At 44.6% G+C, this 21,111-nt stretch overlaps 1 protein-coding gene and 1 pseudogene across 1 annotated transcript; both read right to left on the minus strand.

Moving 5' to 3' along the window:
• Positions 1-3,915: 3,915 nt before the first annotated feature.
• LOC101405174 (ubiquitin-ribosomal protein eL40 fusion protein pseudogene) lies at positions 3,916-7,483 on the minus strand (annotated as a pseudogene).
• A 9,724-nt stretch (positions 7,484-17,207) lies between these two features.
• UBB (ubiquitin B) lies at positions 17,208-19,362 on the minus strand. Its single transcript, XM_087440336.1, has 2 exons — positions 19,228-19,362; positions 17,208-18,273 (listed from the first exon to the last, which is right to left on the minus strand). The coding sequence occupies exon 2, from the start codon at positions 18,265-18,267 to the stop codon at positions 17,350-17,352; it is 918 nt and encodes a 305-aa protein (XP_087296462.1). The 5' UTR covers positions 18,268-18,273; positions 19,228-19,362; the 3' UTR covers positions 17,208-17,349.
• Between the last annotated feature and the right edge of the window lie 1,749 nt (positions 19,363-21,111).

A 21,111-nucleotide genomic window follows, 5' to 3' on the forward strand; every position in this document is an offset into this window, starting at 1 on the left:
AGTGGTGCCTCGGGGCGCCCCCGGGATCCGAACCCGGGCCGCCAGCATCAGAGCGTGCGCACTTAACCGCCAAGCCACGGAGCCGGCCCTGAGTTCTGTCTTTTTAGATTTGCCATTTCCAGAATGTCATGTGAATGGAATCACACAGTATGTATCATCCCTGTGTGCCTGGCTTCTTTTAAGGTTCCATATATCTTGTTCTCGCTGCAGTTCCCCTTGGCAGTGTCTGACCCCTCTCCCAGATCCCTAGAGTTTGAGGAAAGTTTGTTGCCACTGCCTGGAGGTAGTGCAGACCTGGAAAGGAAAGGATGGGCTGGGTTTGTGTTTTGAAGGTGTCTTACTCTGTCCCGGCTACTATAATAAAATACCACAGACTGAGTAGCTTATAAACAACAGATATTTATTTCTCATAGTTCTGGAGGCTGGGAAGTCCAAGATCAAGGCACCAGCCTGGCTGCTCACTGGTGAGGGTCCCCTTCCTGGTGCATAGCCAGCGCCTTCTTTCTGTGTCCTCACCTGGTGGAAGGGGCGAGGGATCTCTCTGAAGACTCTTTCATAAGGGCACTAATGTCACTCGTGAGGGCTCTACCCTCATGACCTATGCACCTCCCAAAGGTCCCACCTCCTAATACCATCACACCAGGCATTAGGATTTCAACATATGAATTTGGGGTGACACGAACATTCAGACCATAGCATGGGGGATGACAAGTTGACTGAAGAACCAAGGGCAGGAATTCAGAACAAGAGTTTAAGAAATTTCAGAAATGCCACTCAAATTTAGATTTTATCATGTAAGTAACGGAGAATGATTTAGATTTGAGTGTTAGATGTTCCCTCAGAGCTCTAGGATCTCCAGGGCCTACCTCATTGCCACAAAAGCCTGTCTTGGACGAGAAAAGTTGTTGGCCTGTCCCCTCCAGGCCAGGGTGCCCAGGCTGAGCACTGCCTGAAGGTAGCCCTTGGGGTCAAGAGTTAGAAAGAGAGTGGGAAAACTCATGCGTCCGAGTTTTCTTCGTTTTTCTGCATTGTATGCTTTTGCCCCAGTTCCACTTTTTCTGTTCATTTTTGTGGGTCTCTGTCTTTTATGGTAGAGGCTTTCCTCAAATGTTTGGTACCAAAAATCCAGATGCATCGATGGGGCTTCACTAAGCATCCCCCAAGGGTGATGTCATGGTTCCCAAAGTTTTGAATGCAAGCGTCCGCTTCCTTCCTCCTGGTCTCATCTGGTTGTGGGTCCCCAGGGCACTAAGGTCTCAGCTTCTCTCCTGAGTTCTGAGTGGTCATCCACCGTCATTGGCGCAAACACTGCTGGCCGTGCCTCTGCTTGGTCTCCTCCCCCACTCTCTTCGTTCTTATGGGTTTACACTTTTTTTATTCTTTTTTTGTGTGAGGAAGATCGGCCCTGAGCTAACATCTGCCAATCCTCCTCTTTTTGCTGAGGAAGGCTGGCCCTGGGCTAACATCCATGCCCATCTTCCTCCACTTTATATGGGACGCCGCCACAGCATGGCTTGCTAAGCGGTGCGTCGGTGCGCGCCCGGGATCCGAACTGGCGAACCCCGGGCCGCCACCGCGGAGCGCGTGCACTTAACGGCTTGCGCCACTGGGCCAGCGCCACACCTTTTTTATTCTTTTATGATCATTTTAGAAGGGTTTGAGGAGGAAGCGATTTTTAAACTGGAAGCCCAACCATAACTGTAATGTTTTCTTTCTTTTTTTAAGACAATCTGGAGCCAAAACAAAAAAGTGAAAAAGTTGAAGTTGAGACAATGTGCAGACCACCCTTTGGAGGTGTTTCATTACATAAGGGGCATGAACTGGAAGGAGATGTGGGGTCAAGGCAGGGAGGATTGTTTGTTTAAAGATCAAAGATACATGAAATGAAAGATTCTATTTGTATGCTGATGGAATGATCCAGTAGTAGAGAGAGACTGATAATGCAGGGAAGGAAGCTCCCAGCAAGAACAAAGTCCTTGAGGAGGTGAGAGGATGGCGCAAGTGGAGGCGTTCATCTCTGTTTACATAAGAAAGAAGAAAGTAAGGCAAGGCGAGTCCAAGTGTGGACAGACTTCAGGCGAAAGGTGGGAAAATCTGACAGCCTCTATTTTCCCAAAGAAGTGTGAGGTTAAGGTCACCAGCGGAGAGTAAGGGGGAGGGTGTGGGAAGGTTGAAGAAAGAAAAGAGAGCATATCACCTCTTAGACAAATGGAGTAGAATTGCAGGACAATGTTCAGAACCCCTTTGAGTTTTGTAGTCATAAATGTAAAGTGAAACCAGTAACTGGCTGTGTGATTTTTTCCCCCTCAGCAGTTGGGTGCAGGTAGGGAGAAGGCAGGTGTCAGACTCATCCGGGCTTGGGTTTTTGCTAGGCAACTAAGAAAGAAGAGATGTATTTCCAAAAGAGGGATTATATTGAGGAATCGAATCATCTCTTCCCTCCTCCACACAGAGGTGCCATCCCAGAAGTTGGGGATCATCTGCAGCTCCCCCAGGGTCCTGTATACTCCAAGGTTAAAGGAGTTCCCAACCTGTCTTGTAAGCAAGCCAAGTGCCACATGACAGCTGGTGCACAAAACTGCCTGAGAAATGCAGGGAAAATCTCAGAAAGGGAAAAAGACGAAAGGTGCTTTCCAAAGGCTGAAGTGGGGCATTAATCTTGAACTGAGAGAATGGACACTGCCAAACAAAGGGGCTCTCCTGCCTGGGGATGGGTGTTGGTGGGGGTGTTGGGGCTCTGAATTCATTTCTGTACCTCTAACCTACAGAAGTGCAAAGGCCCTTGCCTAGTATATTCCCACCTCTGAACCCACCTGGGTAAAAATTATTTTTAATTCTGACTTTATTGGTTTTATGGACGCATTTCCTCTTTTTCTTTGGTCTTAGCTATTTTTAACACAATAATAAATTTTATAAGATTTTGATTACCTTTATATATGATTACCTTTTCATCTGTTTCTTGCAGTATCTTCTGAATTTTATCTTCTTTGATTTATATACTTTGTCCAAAACTGTTTTTAATGTGGATCTTCTTAGAGCAAACTTCCTGAGGCCTTGTCTACCTGAGAATACTTTTATCATGGCCTCACGTTTAAATGATAGTCTGGCTGGATGTAAAATTCTAAGTTCTAGGATCTTTTCCTTCATTACTTTGAAACACTACTCCATTGTCTCCTTGTATCTGGTATTGCTGTTGGAAGATCTAATGTCAGTAAGCTTCTTGTTCCTTTATTTGTGATCCACTTTTTCTTTCTGGAAACTTTTAGAATATTCTCTTTGTCTCTGATTATCTTAAATTTCCCCCAAATGTTTCTAACCGTAGGGTTTTTTTTTCTCTCTCCTCTTTGACGTATTCCACCTTTTTAAAAGCATTTTTTTGATGAGGAATAATTTAGGATCTGTGAAATGCACAAATCGTAAGTGTTCATGTTTCATCTTTTTTTTTTCTAATTTTGAGAAGTTTATCTCTATTATTTCTTCAAATATTTCCTCCTCTCCATTTTTTTTTATAATTTTTATTTATTTATTTATTTTCTCCCCAAAGCCCCAGTAGATAGTTGTATGTCATAGTTGCACATCCTTCTAGTTGCTGTATGTGGGACACGGCCTCAGCATGGCTGGAGAAGCGGTGCGTCGGTGCGCGCCTGGGATCCGAACCCGAGCCGCCAGCAGCGGAGCGCGCACACTTAACCGCTAAGCCACAGGGCCGGCCGTCCTCCTCTCCATTTTTATCTCCTTCCAGGACTCCTATTTTCTAAATGTTATGACTTCTACTTTTATCCTCCATATCTCTTAGCTTTTATATATATATATTTTATATATATATAATATATTTTTATTATATATATTTTTATTTTATATATATATTTTTTATTTTATATATATATATATTTGTTTTGTTTTGTTTTGTTTTTTCACTGCTCCAGTCAATGAAAGGGAAACTTTATTGAGGCCCCAGGGCCGCAGGGCTCAGGCAGGAGGCTGCCCTTCGGGCAAAGGAGGAGCCAGAGGCGGGGCCTTATTTGACCTTCTTGGGGCGCAGGTTGTTGGCATGGCCGCGCTTCGTCTTGCAGCAGTGGACAGCGCGGGGATGCAGGCGAGCATAACACTTGGGGCAGATCGTCTTGTCGCAGCTGTATTTCTGGTCGAGCTGGCGGAGGGAAGGCTCGATGATGCCACTCCGCAGGCGAAGCACCGTGTGCAGGGTGGACTCTTTCTGGATATTGCAGTCTGAGAGAGTGCCGCCGTCCTCCAGCTGTTTGCCCGCAAAAGTCAGACACTGCTGGTCAGGTGGGATGCCCTCCTCGTCTTGGATTTTAGCTTTGACATTCTCAATAATGTCACCGGGCTCGACCTTGAGGGTGATGGTCTTGCCCATCAGGGTCTTCACAAAGATCTGTATCTCTGTGTCCACAAGGCCGTATATTTTCTGTTTCTTTGTTCTTTCTTTTTTCCTTTGGGGAATTTATGTTATTCCAGTTCACTAATTCATTTCTCAGCTGTCTCCATTCTGCTGTTTATTCAACAGAATATTTCTGTTCTTCAGTTCAACTGTTATGTATTCAACCTAGTATTTCTTATTGGTTCTTTTTGATGTTTTTGTGTTCTTATTTTATGGTTCCAATATCTTTCTTATATATTTTAACATGTTTATTAGTCTAATTTAAAATTCTTATTCTGAAGATGATACAGTTTACAGTTTTCTTTTGAAAGTGGTGATGGCCTTAACCTGTGGGATCTGATGCTAACTCCAGATAGTGTCAGAACTGAGTTCAATTGTAGGACACCCAGCTGGTGTTGCAGAATTGCTTAGTGTAGGAAAATCCCACACACATTTGGTGACCAGAAGTGTCAGAAATGAAGTAGTGAGAGTAGAGGAGAGTCCTCTACTATATCCTCCGGGAGTATATTCTGTTCTGCCTGGCAGGCCCCAATGAGCTCGAGACGTGGGGAGTAGATGAGCTCCAGAGGGAGGCACCAAAAAAACATGGCTAGTCACTCCTCACCCCACGAAACAACTCCTCAATTCATGTTTTCATGCTTTGCTCTCTAGAGAGGAACATTGGGAGTACTCACCCCTAAAATGTCATTCCCCAATCTGGGTGTCTGGAGGGAGTGATGAGTAGGCAACTGCTGGAAGGCAGTTAGTCCCCACCTGTTCTTCTCAGCATCTCCCAAACACAGGGAGGTCTGGGCGGCCCTGATTTGTGCGCCTGGAGCAGAGATCTGGTCATTGCAGAGTTGGAGGCAGGTACTGTGTGTTCCAAGGCAATCGAGAGGGAGAAGCAGGAGCAGAACCCCACTCCTCCATTTTATTCCCAATTCAAAACAGCACACTCCCCCCATCACCCCAAGAGATTTTTCACACCTTTCCCTCTCGTGAGGAGGCGCTGGCAGTTGTGTTTGACTCTGACCTAGCATTTTATTTATCATCCCATGTTACAAGTGTCTGTTTCCATTCGATGACTATGCTTATTTGTCTGGGTAGCCTTAGCACTTTGCACAGGGTAAGAAAGACCAATTTGGGCCGGCCCCGTGGCTTGGTGGTTAAGTGAGCGTGCTCCGCTGCTGGCGACCCGGGTTCGGATCCCGGGCGCGCACCGACGCGCTGCTTCTCCGGCCATGCTGAGGCCGCGTCCCACATACAGCAACTAGAAGGATGTGCAGCTGTGACACACAACTATCTACTGGGGCTTTGGGGGGAAAATAAATAAATAAAATCTCAAAAAAAAAAAAAAGACCAATTTTATTTCTGCAAATATATGAGGCTTTAGAGTAAGGCTTAGAACAACATACTCTTTTCCTCAGGAGATGTTTGGGGCCTGGATTCACACAGAGCTGTTTGACCTCAGCTTTCCAGAACAGAAGGGGTCTTATCTGCCTGTTTCTGGGCATGCCCAAACCATTCCCCACAGAAAGTTTGTGTCTCCACCTTTTCTTCTTTACATTCTGTGGTTTGGGGTCAGCCGAGAGCCTGCGCAGATGTTATATTTACTCTGTGGTATGTCTTTAAGCACAGGCCCCCTATTTCATTATAAATTTCCATGTTAGAAGAACTGTTTCGGGCCCTGCTTGTCTGAGCCCAGTGGACAGAGCTTGGAGCCGCGCTGTGCTACTCTGGCCTCAAGTACAAATGGAGAGCCTAGAGCTGAAAGTGAAAGTGAATTATTATAGGTTGGTGAAGTCGGTCTGCAAGGGAGCAGCCACTTAGAGGAAATTATCAGCACATTACTAGAAGCCTTTGAGCAGTCTCAACCTGCATTCTTGTGGTTTTGCAGAAGAGAAGAGACAGCAGAGATATCAGCAGCTCCAGGAAGGCCGAGGCCCAGACAAGAGAAGAGGATGAGACACACTGCTGTGCACAGTCTGCAGACTCTTCCAGCCCCTGCTTGTGCCCCTTCAACCTCTATCTTCTTGTCTCTGGAGGTCTCTGTTTTTCTAAGCTCCTCTGGTCATGCCCTTGCGTGGCTCAGTGCCTTCTCCCTTCACAAGGTCATGGCTGGTGTTGGGGCAGGAGCCATATTGTTCCAGTAAACCTTGGCAAGCTGCTTCCAGAAAAAGCTGGGGGAGGAAGGAGAGGAATACGTTTATCTAAAAGGCCATCAGGGGCCGGCCCCGTGGCTTAGCGGTTAAGTGCACGCGCTCCGCTACTGGCGGCCGGGGTTCGGATCCCAGGCGCGCTCCGACGCACTGCTTGTCCAGCCATGCTGAGGCCGTGTCCCACATACAGCAACTAGAAGGATGTGCAACAGTGACATACAACTATCTACTGGGGCTTTGGGGGAAAAAAAAAAAGGAGGAGGATTGGCAATAGATGTTAGCTCAGAGCCGGTCTTCCTCAGCAAAAAGAGGAGGATTAGCATGGATGTTAGCTCAGGGCTGATCTTCCTCACACACAAAAAAATAAAAATAAAAAATAAAACGCCACCAGAGCTTCTGCATTGAAGTATTGGCTGCAAAAACAGAGCAAGCCTCTTCAGCTTCCAAAGGAGATTACGTTCAGGCCTGATGCTCAGAAAAACAGCTTTTACAGGGGTGGGAGGGGACGGGAGCTGCTTTGCAGGAAGCCAAAGGGAAGCAGGAGGTGTTGGAGGCTGTCAGCTGATCTGCAAGGTGGGGGGTGGTAGCCTTGGTCTGTTGAAAAGCCGCTGGGCATGGTGGGGAGATGGCATTCTTCCTTGGAAGTGAGGCCTGCCTCGGATAAGCCTGAAAGGCCTTTTTCTCCTCCAAGTGCTAAAGCATCCCCTTTGCTGGATGCAACAGTCAGTATTTTTCACTCTGACTCAGGGTGAGCAGAGTGGGAGCATGACCTCCCATTCCAAAATTGGGAGAACTCCCTCCGTTCCTCAAGGCCAGCGTTTGGGACGCCTGGGCCACATATTGAAGGAGTCGAGGGGCTTGGCAGCTCTGCCTGCTGTTCCCACCACAGCCACCTGGTCCCAGAAGTTACCCTGCCCCCTCGCAGCAGCACGTTCACATGCATCCTCACAGCAGGCTCCAGAGCAAGGCTGATGGATGCCTGGCTGTGCTAAGCTTCACCTATCTTCAGGCTTCTTTTGATGCCAGCTGTTGACCTGGAGTCTACACCCTTGCTCCAGTGCCAGGAGCAGGAAGGAATGGTGCAGCTCCAGGATGACTCAAGAAGCTGGGAAACAACACCTCACTGTGCAAACATACATCTGTGTGGATGGAAAACTGCGTAAAAAGATGGGAACACGTCTTTAGGATCCTGGCAAACTACCTTAAATGCCTCATAATTATGGGGAAACTCACGAAATTCTAAAATTCAACCACTAAACAAAATTGCAATATCTGCAGCAAAGAGTAAATGTACTTAATATATAATGAGCTCTTAAAAACCAATAAGTAAGATAACTGAGCAAAGTTTTAAAAACTGAGGATATGAACAGAGTTCACAGAAGGAAAAAAAACGTGCTAAACTTCATTCATCAAATAGATGTGAATTTTTAATTATTTATTTTCTTGAATAGATAATGTCTACCCATTGTGAAAATTTAAGCAGTTCAAAAGATATTATATAATGAAAAGGATGTATCCTTTCCCACCTCCCTTCTTGGAACCAACCGTTGTTAGCAATTGCTTATGTATTCTTCTAGAATTATCATACCTGTATACAAAATCATTAAAATATAAATATCCTCCTGTTCACACAAGTGGTAACACATATACTCACTGCTATTCATGTTTAGGTTGTTTTGAGTGTATTGCTATTATTAACAATACAGCAGTGAACATCTGTGTTCATGCCTCTTTGTTCACATCTGTGAGAATATCTGAAAAAGTCCTAGAAGTGAAATTGCTGTGTCAAAGGATATGTGCATTTAAAATGTTCTTAGCGGGCCCGCCCCGTGGCTTAGCGGTTAAGTGCACGCGCTCCGCTACTGGCGGCCCGGGTTCGGATCCCGGGTGCGCACCTACGCACCGCTTCTCCGGCCATGCTGAGGCCACGTCCCACATACAGCAACTAGAAGGATGTACAGCTATGACATATAACTATCTACTGGGGCTTTGGGGGAAAAAAAAAAGGATGAGGATTGGCAATAGATGTTAGCTCAGAGCCGGTCTTCCTCAGCAAAAAGAGGAGGATTAGCACGGATGTTAGCTCAGGGCTGATCTTCCTCACAAAAAAAAATAAAAATAAAAAAAATAAATAAAATGTTCTTAGCTACTTACCCAATTGCCCTCCAAAGAGGTTTTATCAGTTTATGCTGACCAACAATGCATGAGGATGTATTTCTCTACTCCATTGGAAATAGTGTATTAACAGTCTTGTTTTTATCTTTGTCAAGCTGAAAGATTAAAAAATGCTATTTCATACATTTAATGGTCATTTTTCTTACTATAAGTAAAGCTGCAGATCTTTCCATGTGTTTAAGAACCATTTTTTAAGAATCTTCTGTGAATTCTCTGCTCCTATCCTTTGCCCATTTTTCTATTGGATTACTAATCTGTTTCTTGTGTATTTGTAGAAACTCCCAGTAGTAAAGAAATTAGCCTTTTATATATGTTGTAAATATTTTTTCCTAGTTTGTTATTTATGTTTTGACAAATGTGTGAAGAGATGAATTTATAAAGGTGTTGATCGTCAAGTTGTTTACCCACGTGCAATTAATGTGGATTAAATAAATTATGATATATATAATAGAAGGCTATGCTGCTACGTACGTGAAGATTTATATTTATTAAAATAATATCTATGTATAATATGTAGAAAAAACAATATAAAACAGAATATTATATGATCCCCCTTTTTAAAAAATCGATGTTATCAATAGTTACCTCTAGTTGGTAGAAATTTGGGAATTTATTCAGGTTATTTTACTTTCCCCTTTTTACATTCTAGATTATTTGAATTTTTTTTTATGATGAACATCTGTTGTGTTATTCCTTTAACAAAATAAAAAATATGAATCAAGCTATTTCCATTTTGAGAAAAATAAAGGTAAAAATTCAAACACAAAACATCAATAAGGATAAGACAAATTTACCAGTTCATTAACAAAGGACTGCACTTTTCTCCCTAAATATTTGCACATCTCCAGAAATATTTGCACATTTGAGATGAGACATTTACAAGGATGTTCACTGCAGCATTGTTTTAATAGTGAAAAGTAGAAAGCAATCTAAACATCCATCAGTAAGGAAGTGGGTAAAATGTATGTATCCATACAATGAAGTATATTGCAGCAATTCAGAAAAACCGAGGTAGATTTATATGTACTGGTGTGGAAATATCTCCAAGCAATATGAGTATGTTCTGTATGATTCCATTTATGTATAATTTTTAAAAAATTTCATATATAATACATACATATGTAAACACATTGAAAACAATCTAGTGGTCAATACAGGTACCAAACTTTTACCTAGATTATTGTGGGAAGAGGAGGCTCTTGGGAGGAGCACTGGAAAAGGACTTTCACATTTTATTCTTACATATGTATCTATTGATTGAGTCTTTACAACTAATCATACTCATTGTTATTTAAAAAACTGATACTGGGAATATAGGAAATATGCCAAATTGAGTATACTTTGATGTAAGGTTAATGGATGCTTTCTTTTTTCTATATTTCTCAAGTTTCCTACATTGAGTATGTATTACTTTTATAATTAGGAAAGCAATAAAATTATTTTAAGGAAAAAATGGTATACCTACTATAAATTACTATGCCGACATTAACGGAATTGAAATAAATCTATATAAGGGGACATGTGTACACATATGTGTGTTTGTATTGGCACAGAAGTCCAGAGGGACACCTACAGTGTGTATCTTTACAGTGTCCTTATAAACTGATAAATGATGTTCCTATTACCTCTGATTTAATTTCATTCTACTCTTCTGCTTGCTCGTTTTCTGCTACACAGGCCTTGAACTTAAGCTTTCTCCTACCGCAGGACCTTTGTATATGATGTTCCCTTTACCTGGAACACCCTTCCCCTAGATATCATGAGGTAAGTTCCTCATTTCCTCCAGATCTTTGTCATCTTATACCTGAGGCCTTTCCTGACCACCCTAAGTCCTTTATTCTGCTTTATTTTTGCACTATAGCATTTTCATTATATAAAATATGATGTACTTACCTATTTGTCTGTCTCCTCTCCACTTTAGTGTAAGTTCCACAAGGGCAGGGACTTCGTCAGTTTTGTTCATTACTGCATTTGCAATGCTGGAAACACAGTAGACATTTAACAAATATTTGTTGAAAGAATAAACGAATGGAAAAATATTCTCATTAAATGGTTTCCTTTTAGGGTGTGAGGAGAGGTGGGAGGGGGTTTTTCACTCTTTACTCGATACTCCTTTATATCATTAGATGTAGTTTATCAAGAGCCTGTATCACGTTTGTATTTTACAAAATCAATCAGATAATTTTTTTAAATATGTCCAAATTTACTATTTTTACTAAATTTACTATTTTTACTATTTACAAGCCATAGCAAGTGCCAACTGATTAAGAACAACTTTTTTTTTTTATAATTTTATTTATTTATTTTTCTCCCAAAGTCCCAGTAGATAGTTGTATGTCATAGTTGCACATCCTTCTAGTTGCTGTATGTGGGATGCAGCCTCAGCATGGCCGGAGAAGTGGTGCATCGGTGCGCGCCCGGGATCCGAACCCGGGCCACCAGCAGCGGAGCGCACGCACTTAACCACTAAGCCACGGGGCCAGCCCTTAAGAACAACTTATGGAAGAAAAATTTAACCTGAAAAGAGTTTTATCCATGTCCCTATGAATTGGGAAAATATTTATGTTTATATTATATGTTCTATTATATATTTGTGTTGTTCCATTCTAGCAGCACAATATCCGGGCCCAGTTTTTGGCATGCCTCAAGTCTACAGCAGCACATTTCTTTACTTGAAGAGGCATGGAACCAAGCGCAATCAGCAGTGCTGGACAGGGGAGAGGTCATGGCTTGAACACTGTTTCTCAAAATGTGAGGGACATTCACTGATCAAAAAGGAAAGTAAAATAAAAAGTGAAATTGGAAATTAGAAAACACTGGATTAAACAACATTAAGCCAGTTCCTTTAAGGCAGAACTTCTTGGAGCCTTTAATTTGCCATTGCACATAGTATATCTCCAGGAGGGAGACAGACAATTTTCTGAGCTCTTGTGACCACAGCATCTTTTTCACAGTGGTTGTAATGTTTAGAGGACAAAGTTTGGGAAACACTGATAGCAGAAATTTCTGAAGGTAAAGGTGTTCCTTAAGAGGAGTCCTGGGGGCCGGCCCAGTGGCATAGTGGCTAATCGGCATGCTCCACTTCGGTGGCCCAGGTCCTCGGGTTGGGGTCCTGGGCACGGACATACACCACTCATCAGCCATGCTGTGGTGGCAACCCATATACAAAATAGAGGAAGATTTGCACAGATGTTAGCTCAGGGCGAATCTTCCTCAGCAAAAAAAAAAAGAGTCCTGGTAGGTGTTGCATCATCAGAGGAGTAGGTGCTAGAATAAATTATAGGGGTTGGCTGAGACCTGCTAGCTGGAGAGTGAACTTCACTGCTCAACTTCTTTTTTGTGTACGTGTGTATGGAAGATCAGCCCTGAGCTAACATCCATGCTAATCCTCTTCTTTTTGCTGAGGAAGACCGGCTCTGAGCTAACATCTATTGCCAGTCCTCCTCCTTTTCTCCCCCAAAGCCCCAGTAGATAGTTGTATGTCATAGTTGCACATCCTTCTAGCTGCTGTATGTGGGACATGGCCTCAGCATGGCCGGAGAAGCGGTGCGTCGGTACGCGCCTGGGATCCGAACCGGGGCTGCCAGTAGCGAAGCTCGCACTTAACCACTAAGCCATGGGGCTGGCCCAACCGCTCAACTTCTGATGACCAAAAAAAAAAAAAAAAGATGGGAGGATAAGGCTGGCAATGAAATCAAGAAAGTATGAAAAGGAAGGAAAACGCCAAAACTTATTTCCCTATTAATATTGTTTCACTAAGTGCAAGATCCTTTCCCAGAAATCAACATTTGTCTAAAGCTTAAATTTGGAGTCAGCTGGGGCCGGCCCCGTGGCTTAGCGGTTAAGTGCGAGCGCTCCGCTACTGACTGCCCGGGTTCGGATCCCGGGTGCACACCGACGCACCGCTTCTCCGGCCATGCTGAGGCCGCGTCCCATATACAGCAACTAGAAGGATGTGCAACTATGACATACAACTATCTACTGGGGCTTTGGGGACAAAAAAACAGGAGGACGATTGGCAATAGATGTTAGCTTAGAGCTGGTCTCCGTCAGCAAAAAGAGGAGGATTAGCACGGATGTTAGCTCAGGGCTGATCTTCCTCACACACACACAAAAAAATTTGAAGAAGTCAGCTGGGCCCAGTTAAAAGGGAGCCGTGGCTTGCCCCGTCAGATTATTTCAAGAATAAGCAGAGTATAACTAAAATGAAGTGCACGCAGTTTCAGGAAGTGTCGTCAGATGTAGTTACTAGAGGCCCTGGCAGATCCATAAAGAATGAACCAGATACTTATGCAAAATGTCTACTGTATCCAATTCGGGAGCACAGTCTTGACTTCAGGACAGAATTACACTGCTGGCTCTTGGACAGGGGATGCTTGTGAACAATGCTGATACTATGTTGTCAGTAACTGCAGTCCTCCTGGAAGCCTATTGGTGGCAGATGTGAAACTATCTAGAAAGAAGTTGAAATATGTCTCCCTTCACAATCACCCCTTTACTCTTCTGAAGCAACCAACGTTAATCAGGGGCCCACCATTCTGGGTGCTTATGCACACAGACGCATTTTTTCTGTAGCATTTTTCACTGTCTTGAATATTGTTCCATGCCAGTTCCTATCTCCTTCATTCTGTTTAACTATTGCATTTTCATAATTGAACCACTCTTCTTGGATAGGCACTTAGGTCATTTCCAATTTTGTTATTACAATAAATAGGATTGTAAGCACTAGCGAAGTTTTTGCCTTTTTTTAAGCACTTCACGTGTAATCCTCATAACCACTCTGAGATAGGTATAATTAACCCCATTTTTATAGATGAGGAATCTGATGTACTGACAGGATAAATTAGTTGACCAAGGTTACAAGCCAGTAAGTGGTGAAGCCAGATTTGAACTCAAGCAGACTTGTCTCCAGAGCCATACTCTGAATCACATCAGACTGCAACATCTTCCTACAGAGGACATATAATCTTTTAAATTGAATAGACTTAATTTTATGTAAAATCCACGGTGCTGTTCTCATTTTTTTCACCTCACTGAAACTGGAGAAAACTTCATGATGGAGTGGCATCAGGCTATATAGACCAGCACCTGGGACTTAACTGCTTTCAGTATAACAAGCAAGTATTCTTTTAAAACAGCTTTGCACACAGGTGTGAGCATTCTTTCAGGAAAGATCACAAGAAACATTATCAGAAACCCTCCTTTTATCAGTTCCTAAGTAGAAGGGAAACAATGAAGATTACAATTGGGGATGGTAAAGTGACAGCTTGTTCCAAAAACTCTGGGATCTCAAGGCATATAATGATGTGCAATACAAGTAGTTCTGATAAACACATGGAATTTGCTTTTCGGAGATAGCACAGGTTCAAAATAAAACGAGTTTAAAATAAATTTTTGGAAGACTGACCCACATACTTTGGACACAAGCCTACCGAGTCACAAAGGTCCCATAAGCAACCCTCTGTGGCATTGTTTCTGAGGTTTATAACGGGTGGGGAGGTCCAGGGAGACAGTTCCTTAAACGAAGGGCAGGTGAGGTATTTGCACCACGGGCTCTAACAGTATGTATGTCTCTTCCTTCCTATGGGCTCTTCAGCTTCTGGACCAACACTGCAGTTGAGAACTATAATCCCGGCAGTTACATGAGAAGCTAACTGGACGATGAACATTAAGTGGAATAGTTAACAGGACTGAGTTATCTTGGATTCAGATGCATGAACAATCTTTGTTAACTCTCCCATCCCTTTCCAGGTCATCCCAAATCAAAGCTCCACTCCTAGTCACATTTCCCCACGGCATTGCTGGCCCCTCACCAGCATTCATGAGAAGTGAGCAGGAACCACAAACGACTCAGTTTTATTCAGTGTAGAGCAAGGTTTAAAGCCACAAGTGATAAACTCACTTCCAAAAATCAACTGAGAGCACAAGTTATTGAAGACACGTTTAGAGAGCCTTTTCCTTGCTCAAATTTCAAGTCGTGTGCAGAATGAATTTGCTGAGATCCATGAATACCTTAGGAGATCCCCATGGAAGAGATTCCTAGAGAGACTTAGAGACAGCAACAGCTGCAACTTTTGTCAAGGGATTCACAAGACGACAGACCTGGGAGCCTAAGTCAGATAAAGAAGATTTGGGAGAAATGACAACACAATTGTGCAAGTCCTATTGCCCAAACCACCACTAGTCTTAGCTATTCAGTGAAATGCTCTTCTTCTCCAGGTTTATTAATCAAGGCTTTTATTTAAGTGTTAAGGAAAGTGTGGCAAAGAACAAGTATCTTTAAACCCCAGCTTTACTAGCAAAACCCTTTTTTTTGAATACTCTGCAAAAAGCCTGCTTCTGCTTAACATCACTAGTTTGAGGACATCCACAAGAGGAAGGAACCTAATAAAACTTCAAGGATTTTATGAGCTGCTTAAGTCAGAGTTGATAGGATGCTTGGATTCCAGTCCTTCGGTTGCCCATAAGAACTAGGTATTGGGGGACCAGCCCGGTGGCTCAAGTGGTTAAGTGCGCGCGTCCCGCTGTGGCGGCCCGGGGTTCGCTGGTTCGGATCCGGGGGCGCACACCAACGCACCGCTTGTCAAGCTATGCTGTGGCAGCGTCCCGTATAAAGCAGAGGAAGATGCGCATGGATGTTAGCCAAGGGCCAGTCTCCCTCAGCAAAAAAAAGAGGATTGGCAGATGTTAGCACAGGGCTGATCTTGCTCACAAAAAAAAAAAAAAAAAAAAAGAACTAGGTATTGAGCAAGTCAACTGTACAATGTTGGGACTGCAGAGGACCTCATCTTCCAATGTAATGGTGAAACGTGTGCCCGTAAGTCTAAAGCAGGATTGATTTTTCACTACCACCTACAAGGGTTTAATACAAGCAGTTATTCCCCTTTCTGGCCCACTCCAAGGAGTTGAAGCATTCACTAAACAATCTAAAATTAGGGCCGGCTCCGTGGCTTGGCGGTTAAGTGCGCGCGCTCTGATGCTGGCAGCCCGGGTTCGGATCCCGGGTGCGCCCCGAGGCACCACATCTCCGTCCAACCCGAGGCCGAGTCCCGCGTACAGCAACTAGAAGGATGTGAACCTACGACATACAACTATCTACTGGGGCTTTGGGGGGAAAAAATGAATAAATAAAATCTTTAAAAAAAAACAACAATCTAAAATTAAGTGCTATCTCCAGCCTCTAACTTACCAAGAATACCAAAGTACTTTAATTTTTATATTCAAAATTAAGTGGATTTCTGGGACAGAAGTTTAAGAAGACATTGCTAAGGCAGAGCTCCTAAAATTATGCACCATGCCATTCTCAGGTACACACGGAACATCAAAAACTACTTCTAGACACAATGCCTGCCTTTCTGCGTTCTTATAATGTACCTCTGGGTGATTAAGATGTTCTTACTCTTAAAAGCACACGTGTGATCACCCGTTTTAGTACCAGAGAAGTTATTCCCTTTCTACAGCATACTTTTTGAGAAAACCAGGCGAGTTTCCAACTTCTCCCCCTTACATGCACTCTTCACACCATATCATTTTGTCCCAAGTTGAGAACCACCATATTTATTGAAGTTACAATACAGGGAATTGACTGTGAGAGGGTAAAAGGTTGAGAACTTGAAGAATAAAGGTCACCTTGTGTCCAAACAGATTCTTACTCCCCTGAATTTCTTCTATTAGTATTGGAAATATACTACACCTAGCATTTACTGGTATGGCACCGGGAAGAATTACTTGGCTTGTGTCAGGGTTGGCCAAGAATAAACTTTTCCATCAAGTCCCAAATTGGAGTTATCTCACTGACTTGTAATCTTACTTTTTCCCTTACACTAAGTTAAAGCTGTTAGTCATTAAGAATCAACGGTTGTTAGGGACCACCTTCATCTGCTACCTAACACATCCAAGTTAGCAAGCTGTCTTAGACTAGGATACCCTTTTATCTCTAGTTCTTTCAAGCAATCTTCCTCCCCAGCCAGCCTTCTTTCAAACTTGACCAGGGCTCCACTTGATTTTTGGCTGAGTTCACCCAGACAACAGGGGATTATGGGTCTATTCCACTACTTAAACACTTCAGTGTAACCCACCAAAGAGGAAGAAAAGCACAACAGATGGTCAACTGATAATTAGGAGACTTCAAAGTCTCCTTACGATTCAACAGCCTTAACCAAAATTTCGTTTTCTAAGTCTTGATTAGCTTAGTTTACCCCACCATTTGAGGTGAAGGCGGGTAAGTTTGTTTTCCTTCACTATGCCTCCGTATTGAATTTTTAATTGCTTACACTTCTGAAACGATTTGCCTTTTACACCAGAATCCTAACTTGTAAATGACCCTGAACAAACGACAAAGTTCCTACACCTTCACACATCCAATGTTTACCCAAGTCAAGTGACTTAATTTTGGTCACACTGACCTTCTCAAATCCTTTCCTTATATATCATTTTAACCCCTTAGCAGTCCCCACATCACCTAATTTCAAGACAACAGACACCAAACATGCTACCATGCAACAAAACCTTTATTAACATTTTGAACAGGTTCAGCTACTACTGAAACTGGTAACTTCTAAACTTAAATTGGGGCAAATGGCTAGAATGCAGAGTAATGCCATCACTGGGCACTATGAATGCAAGACTGAAGAACTAACAGCCACCCCTCAGACGGAGCACCAGGTGCAGGGTCGACTCTTTCTGGATGTTGTAATCAGAAAGAGTGCGACCATCTTCCAGCTGCTTGCCCGCAAAGATGAGCCTCTGCTGGTCAGGAGGGATGCCTTCTTTATCCTGGATCTTGGCCTTCACATTCTCGATGGTGTCACTGGGCTCCACCTCCAGGGTGATGGTCTTGCCTGTCAGGGTCTTCACGAAGATCTGCATACCACCCCTAAGACGCAGAACCAGGTGCAGGGTCGACTCTTTCTGGATGTTGTAATCAGAAAGAGTGCGGCCATCTTCCAGCTGCTTGCCCGCAAAGATGAGCCTCTGCTGGTCAGGAGGGATGCCTTCTTTATCCTGGATCTTGGCCTTCACATTCTCAATGGTGTCACTGGGCTCCACCTCCAGGGTGATGGTCTTGCCGGTCAGGGTCTTCACGAAGATCTGCATACCACCCCTAAGACGGAGCACCAGGTGCAGGGTTGATTCTTTCTGGATGTTGTAATCGGAAAGAGTGCGGCCATCTTCCAGCTGCTTGCCCGCAAAGATGAGCCTCTGCTGGTCAGGAGGGATGCCTTCTTTATCCTGGATCTTGGCCTTCACATTCTCGATGGTGTCACTGGGCTCCACCTCCAGGGTGATGGTCTTGCCGGTCAGGGTCTTCACGAAGATCTGCATACCACCCCTAAGACGGAGCACCAGGTGCAGGGTCGACTCTTTCTGGATATTGTAATCAGAAAGAGTGCGGCCATCTTCCAACTGCTTGCCCGCAAAGATGAGCCTCTGCTGGTCAGGAGGAATGCCTTCTTTATCCTGGATCTTGGCCTTCACATTCTCGATGGTGTCACTGGGCTCCACCTCCAGGGTGATGGTCTTGCCGGTCAGGGTCTTCACGAAGATTTGCATTTTGACCTATACAGTTCAAAAGACAGACAATATATCATCCCAGAATCTTTACATTACTTTATATCTAATCAATTCCTCAAAACAGTCAACTCTATTCTTTCCAAACGCCTTAAACTACATTAACACCTCTCACCCCTCCCGACTTTTACTAGACTAGGCCTAAATTACTCATTGAACACAAAATTCCTCAGTCCTGGCTTCAACTTAAATAGGCTGGAGGATCAAAAGCGCTAAAGCTGATACCCAGAGCTTTCTTTTTTTTTTTTTTTTTAAGTTTTTTTATTTATTTATTTTTCCCCCCAAAGCCCCAGTAGATAGTTGTATGTCATAGCTGCACATCCTTCCAGTTGCTGTATGTGGGACGCGGCCCCAGCACGGCCGGAGAAGCGGTGGGCGCCGGGGATCCGAACCCGGGCTGCCAGCAGCGGAGCGCGTGCACTTAACCGCTAAGCCATGGGGCCGGCCCCAGAGCTTTCTTTCTTAACTATTCCCGATACTCCGCTAAGTGCCCCCTCACCAATTTTCCCAAAACCTAAGCATAAAGTACGTAAAAACCGGGAAAAAAAAAAAAACCCGCAAGAATAGAGGGGAAAAAAAGCCACGTTTAAACGGAGGCGGGATGAGACGCCTTCTCCACGCTGGGACTCGAAATTAAAAGGTTCCCGAAAGCCACACTAGACTATCTCTTTTCCGCCTTCCCTGTCTGAAGCAGACACGATGGACCCTCCATCGGTTAAGCGCCCGTTGGTCTATGTCCGCGCGCGCGCCAACCGCCCCCGCTCCCCATACGTAAACAAGGCCCACTCTTCCGGAAAGGCCCGGCCGCGGCGCCGCGTCACCTCGCCTTCCCCTCCCCCACCCCTCTCACAGACGCCCACTCAGTCGCGGGAATAGCCCAGCTTGCTCAGGCTTAAGCCCCCTCTCCACTCCACCCGGATCCGGAAGGCTGCCGGCCAGTACCTGCTACTGCACGCGAAGAATTGCGAACCCACGCAGGTCAAGCCACCTCAAGAAAGATACAAACGCCCGCGACACAGCCAGTCGTCTCTGAACGCTCCGCCTCGGCGGAGCTGAAATTTATGCAACGTCTGCTGCGTACTCACCACTTCCTACGTAGCCGCTGTATTCGTTCGCCGCTGAAAGTAGTTCGCTCGTCCCTCTCCTCCCGCGACTCACTTAGGCCCCTCCACTGAGCCCCAAATTCCTGAGAACGGGAAAAAAGAATCCTAACAAATCAGCTCCCCTCTCTTCCAGACGATCCTTATCCTCCTTTAGGAAAAGGCAGGAAGATTATCAGGCGGATGAATTTGAGTTAAGGGGACCTTCCTCGAAAGCTCTGGAAACTTCGTTGCGGCGCCGGCGCTGATTGGTGAGGCGTGTGAAGGCGAGGCCGGCGCTGATTGGTGGGGGACGCGGCGGCCCGGTTGTTGCTGAGCTCCTGGCTGGGGTGGTTTAGCGCCGACGTTGCTAAGTAACTGAGTGCGCGTGCGCGGCAGAAGCGCGCCTTCGCAGAAAAAGGGGTACTTCCGGCCGGAGTTGGAGGAGGGGGTCCTTGTTTCCGCCTCCAAAGCCCCAGCTGCCTCCCCCAAGCTCGTGTTTGGGGATTTTAGGCAAGCAAGCAGCGGGCTCCGCGACGACTCTCTCGGGGCGGCCGCCCCAGTCCGGGTTTGGATGGGCCCAGGAGCGGGGCGGCGCGGCCTGCAGCTGTTTTCCCCGGAGTGTGGTGTGAAGCGCAAGCCCCCCATTCTCTGGGAGCTTAGAAAACGCGCGCCCTTCACACCCTGGCGGGTTTTTGTTTTTGCTATTGGTTAGAGCAGCGTTGTGGAGCTTTAATGGCGCTTCTTTGCAGTTAGAATGCTTTTGTCGTTCTTGATCCTCATAAGGGCTCCGAGGAGAGTCTGTAAAGTTAGACTCTCCTGGGGGGACTCCCTGCTGTCCCCTACGGCGGAGGCTCCTCGCCTTAAACCCCAGAGCGGCGAGTCTCCGGCTCTAGGGGACTTGGTGGCCGGGCTTAGGTCTGGCTCCGGGAAAACCTGCAAATCCCTTTCCCTCCTTGCTGTTTCTCCAAACTCTGGTAGGGAAAAAGAACTGTGGATTAGGGAGCTGAAAACTCCCTTCAAGAGACAGAGAATTCATGTAACAAGAGAGTAACTAATTTTTCTCCCATTAGTGTGTTTGTTGTGCAAGCGACACTAAAGGTGGGGTTAACTAGCTAGGACAGCGCAGCTGGTTTCCTACACCCCGGGTGTGGCCGCTCGTCCCGCAAGAAGATAACCCAGGGAACATGAGTAAGGCAGGGTTGTTTGCGTCTCAGTGCCGCTCGGCCCTGTGTCTGAGTCATGGAGGTGGGGGTGTAAATACACATGCAAATAGCTGTTTGTCACGTAATACCAACCTTCCTAAGAAGTAGTCTAAAGATTTGAACATTCATACAAATTAGCAAGATATCACTTAGAAAAGGTCGTTAGTTATTAAATTACAACATTTGTAAGCATAATATTATGAAACTGTTGATTAATGTACCATATAGACAGGTATATGGTGAGTTAACACCTAGACAGCTTTAAGTTAAATTTACTAAAACTTGGTAAGATCTACTTGAATAATCAGGAGATAGAAATAGGTTTTTCAAGGTAATTTTGGACCTGGAGGTAGTTGATAAAATGTTTATTTTACGAAGGACATTTTCATTTTTGTTAACCTAACAGTGAATCTGAGCTTGTTTCACCAACTAGCAGCTCCCGGTGAGTCATACATGTTGATTGGTAGAATGATCTAGAATGGAGAGCTCATGATTGATATGATGACTTCGCTGGGAGTTCCAGCAGTTGCCAGAACTGAGTC

Source organism: Ceratotherium simum, chromosome 16, assembly GCF_057802395.1.
Source record: "Ceratotherium simum simum isolate JZ-2026a chromosome 16, ASM5780239v1, whole genome shotgun sequence".
Taxonomy (NCBI): domain Eukaryota; kingdom Metazoa; phylum Chordata; class Mammalia; order Perissodactyla; family Rhinocerotidae; genus Ceratotherium; species Ceratotherium simum.

What these genes read in the sequence shown, in the direction of transcription:
- UBB (XM_087440336.1), bottom strand. Translation starts at nt 18,267, where the DNA reads ATGCAAATCTTCGTGAAGACCCTGACCGGCAAGACCATCACCCTGGAG.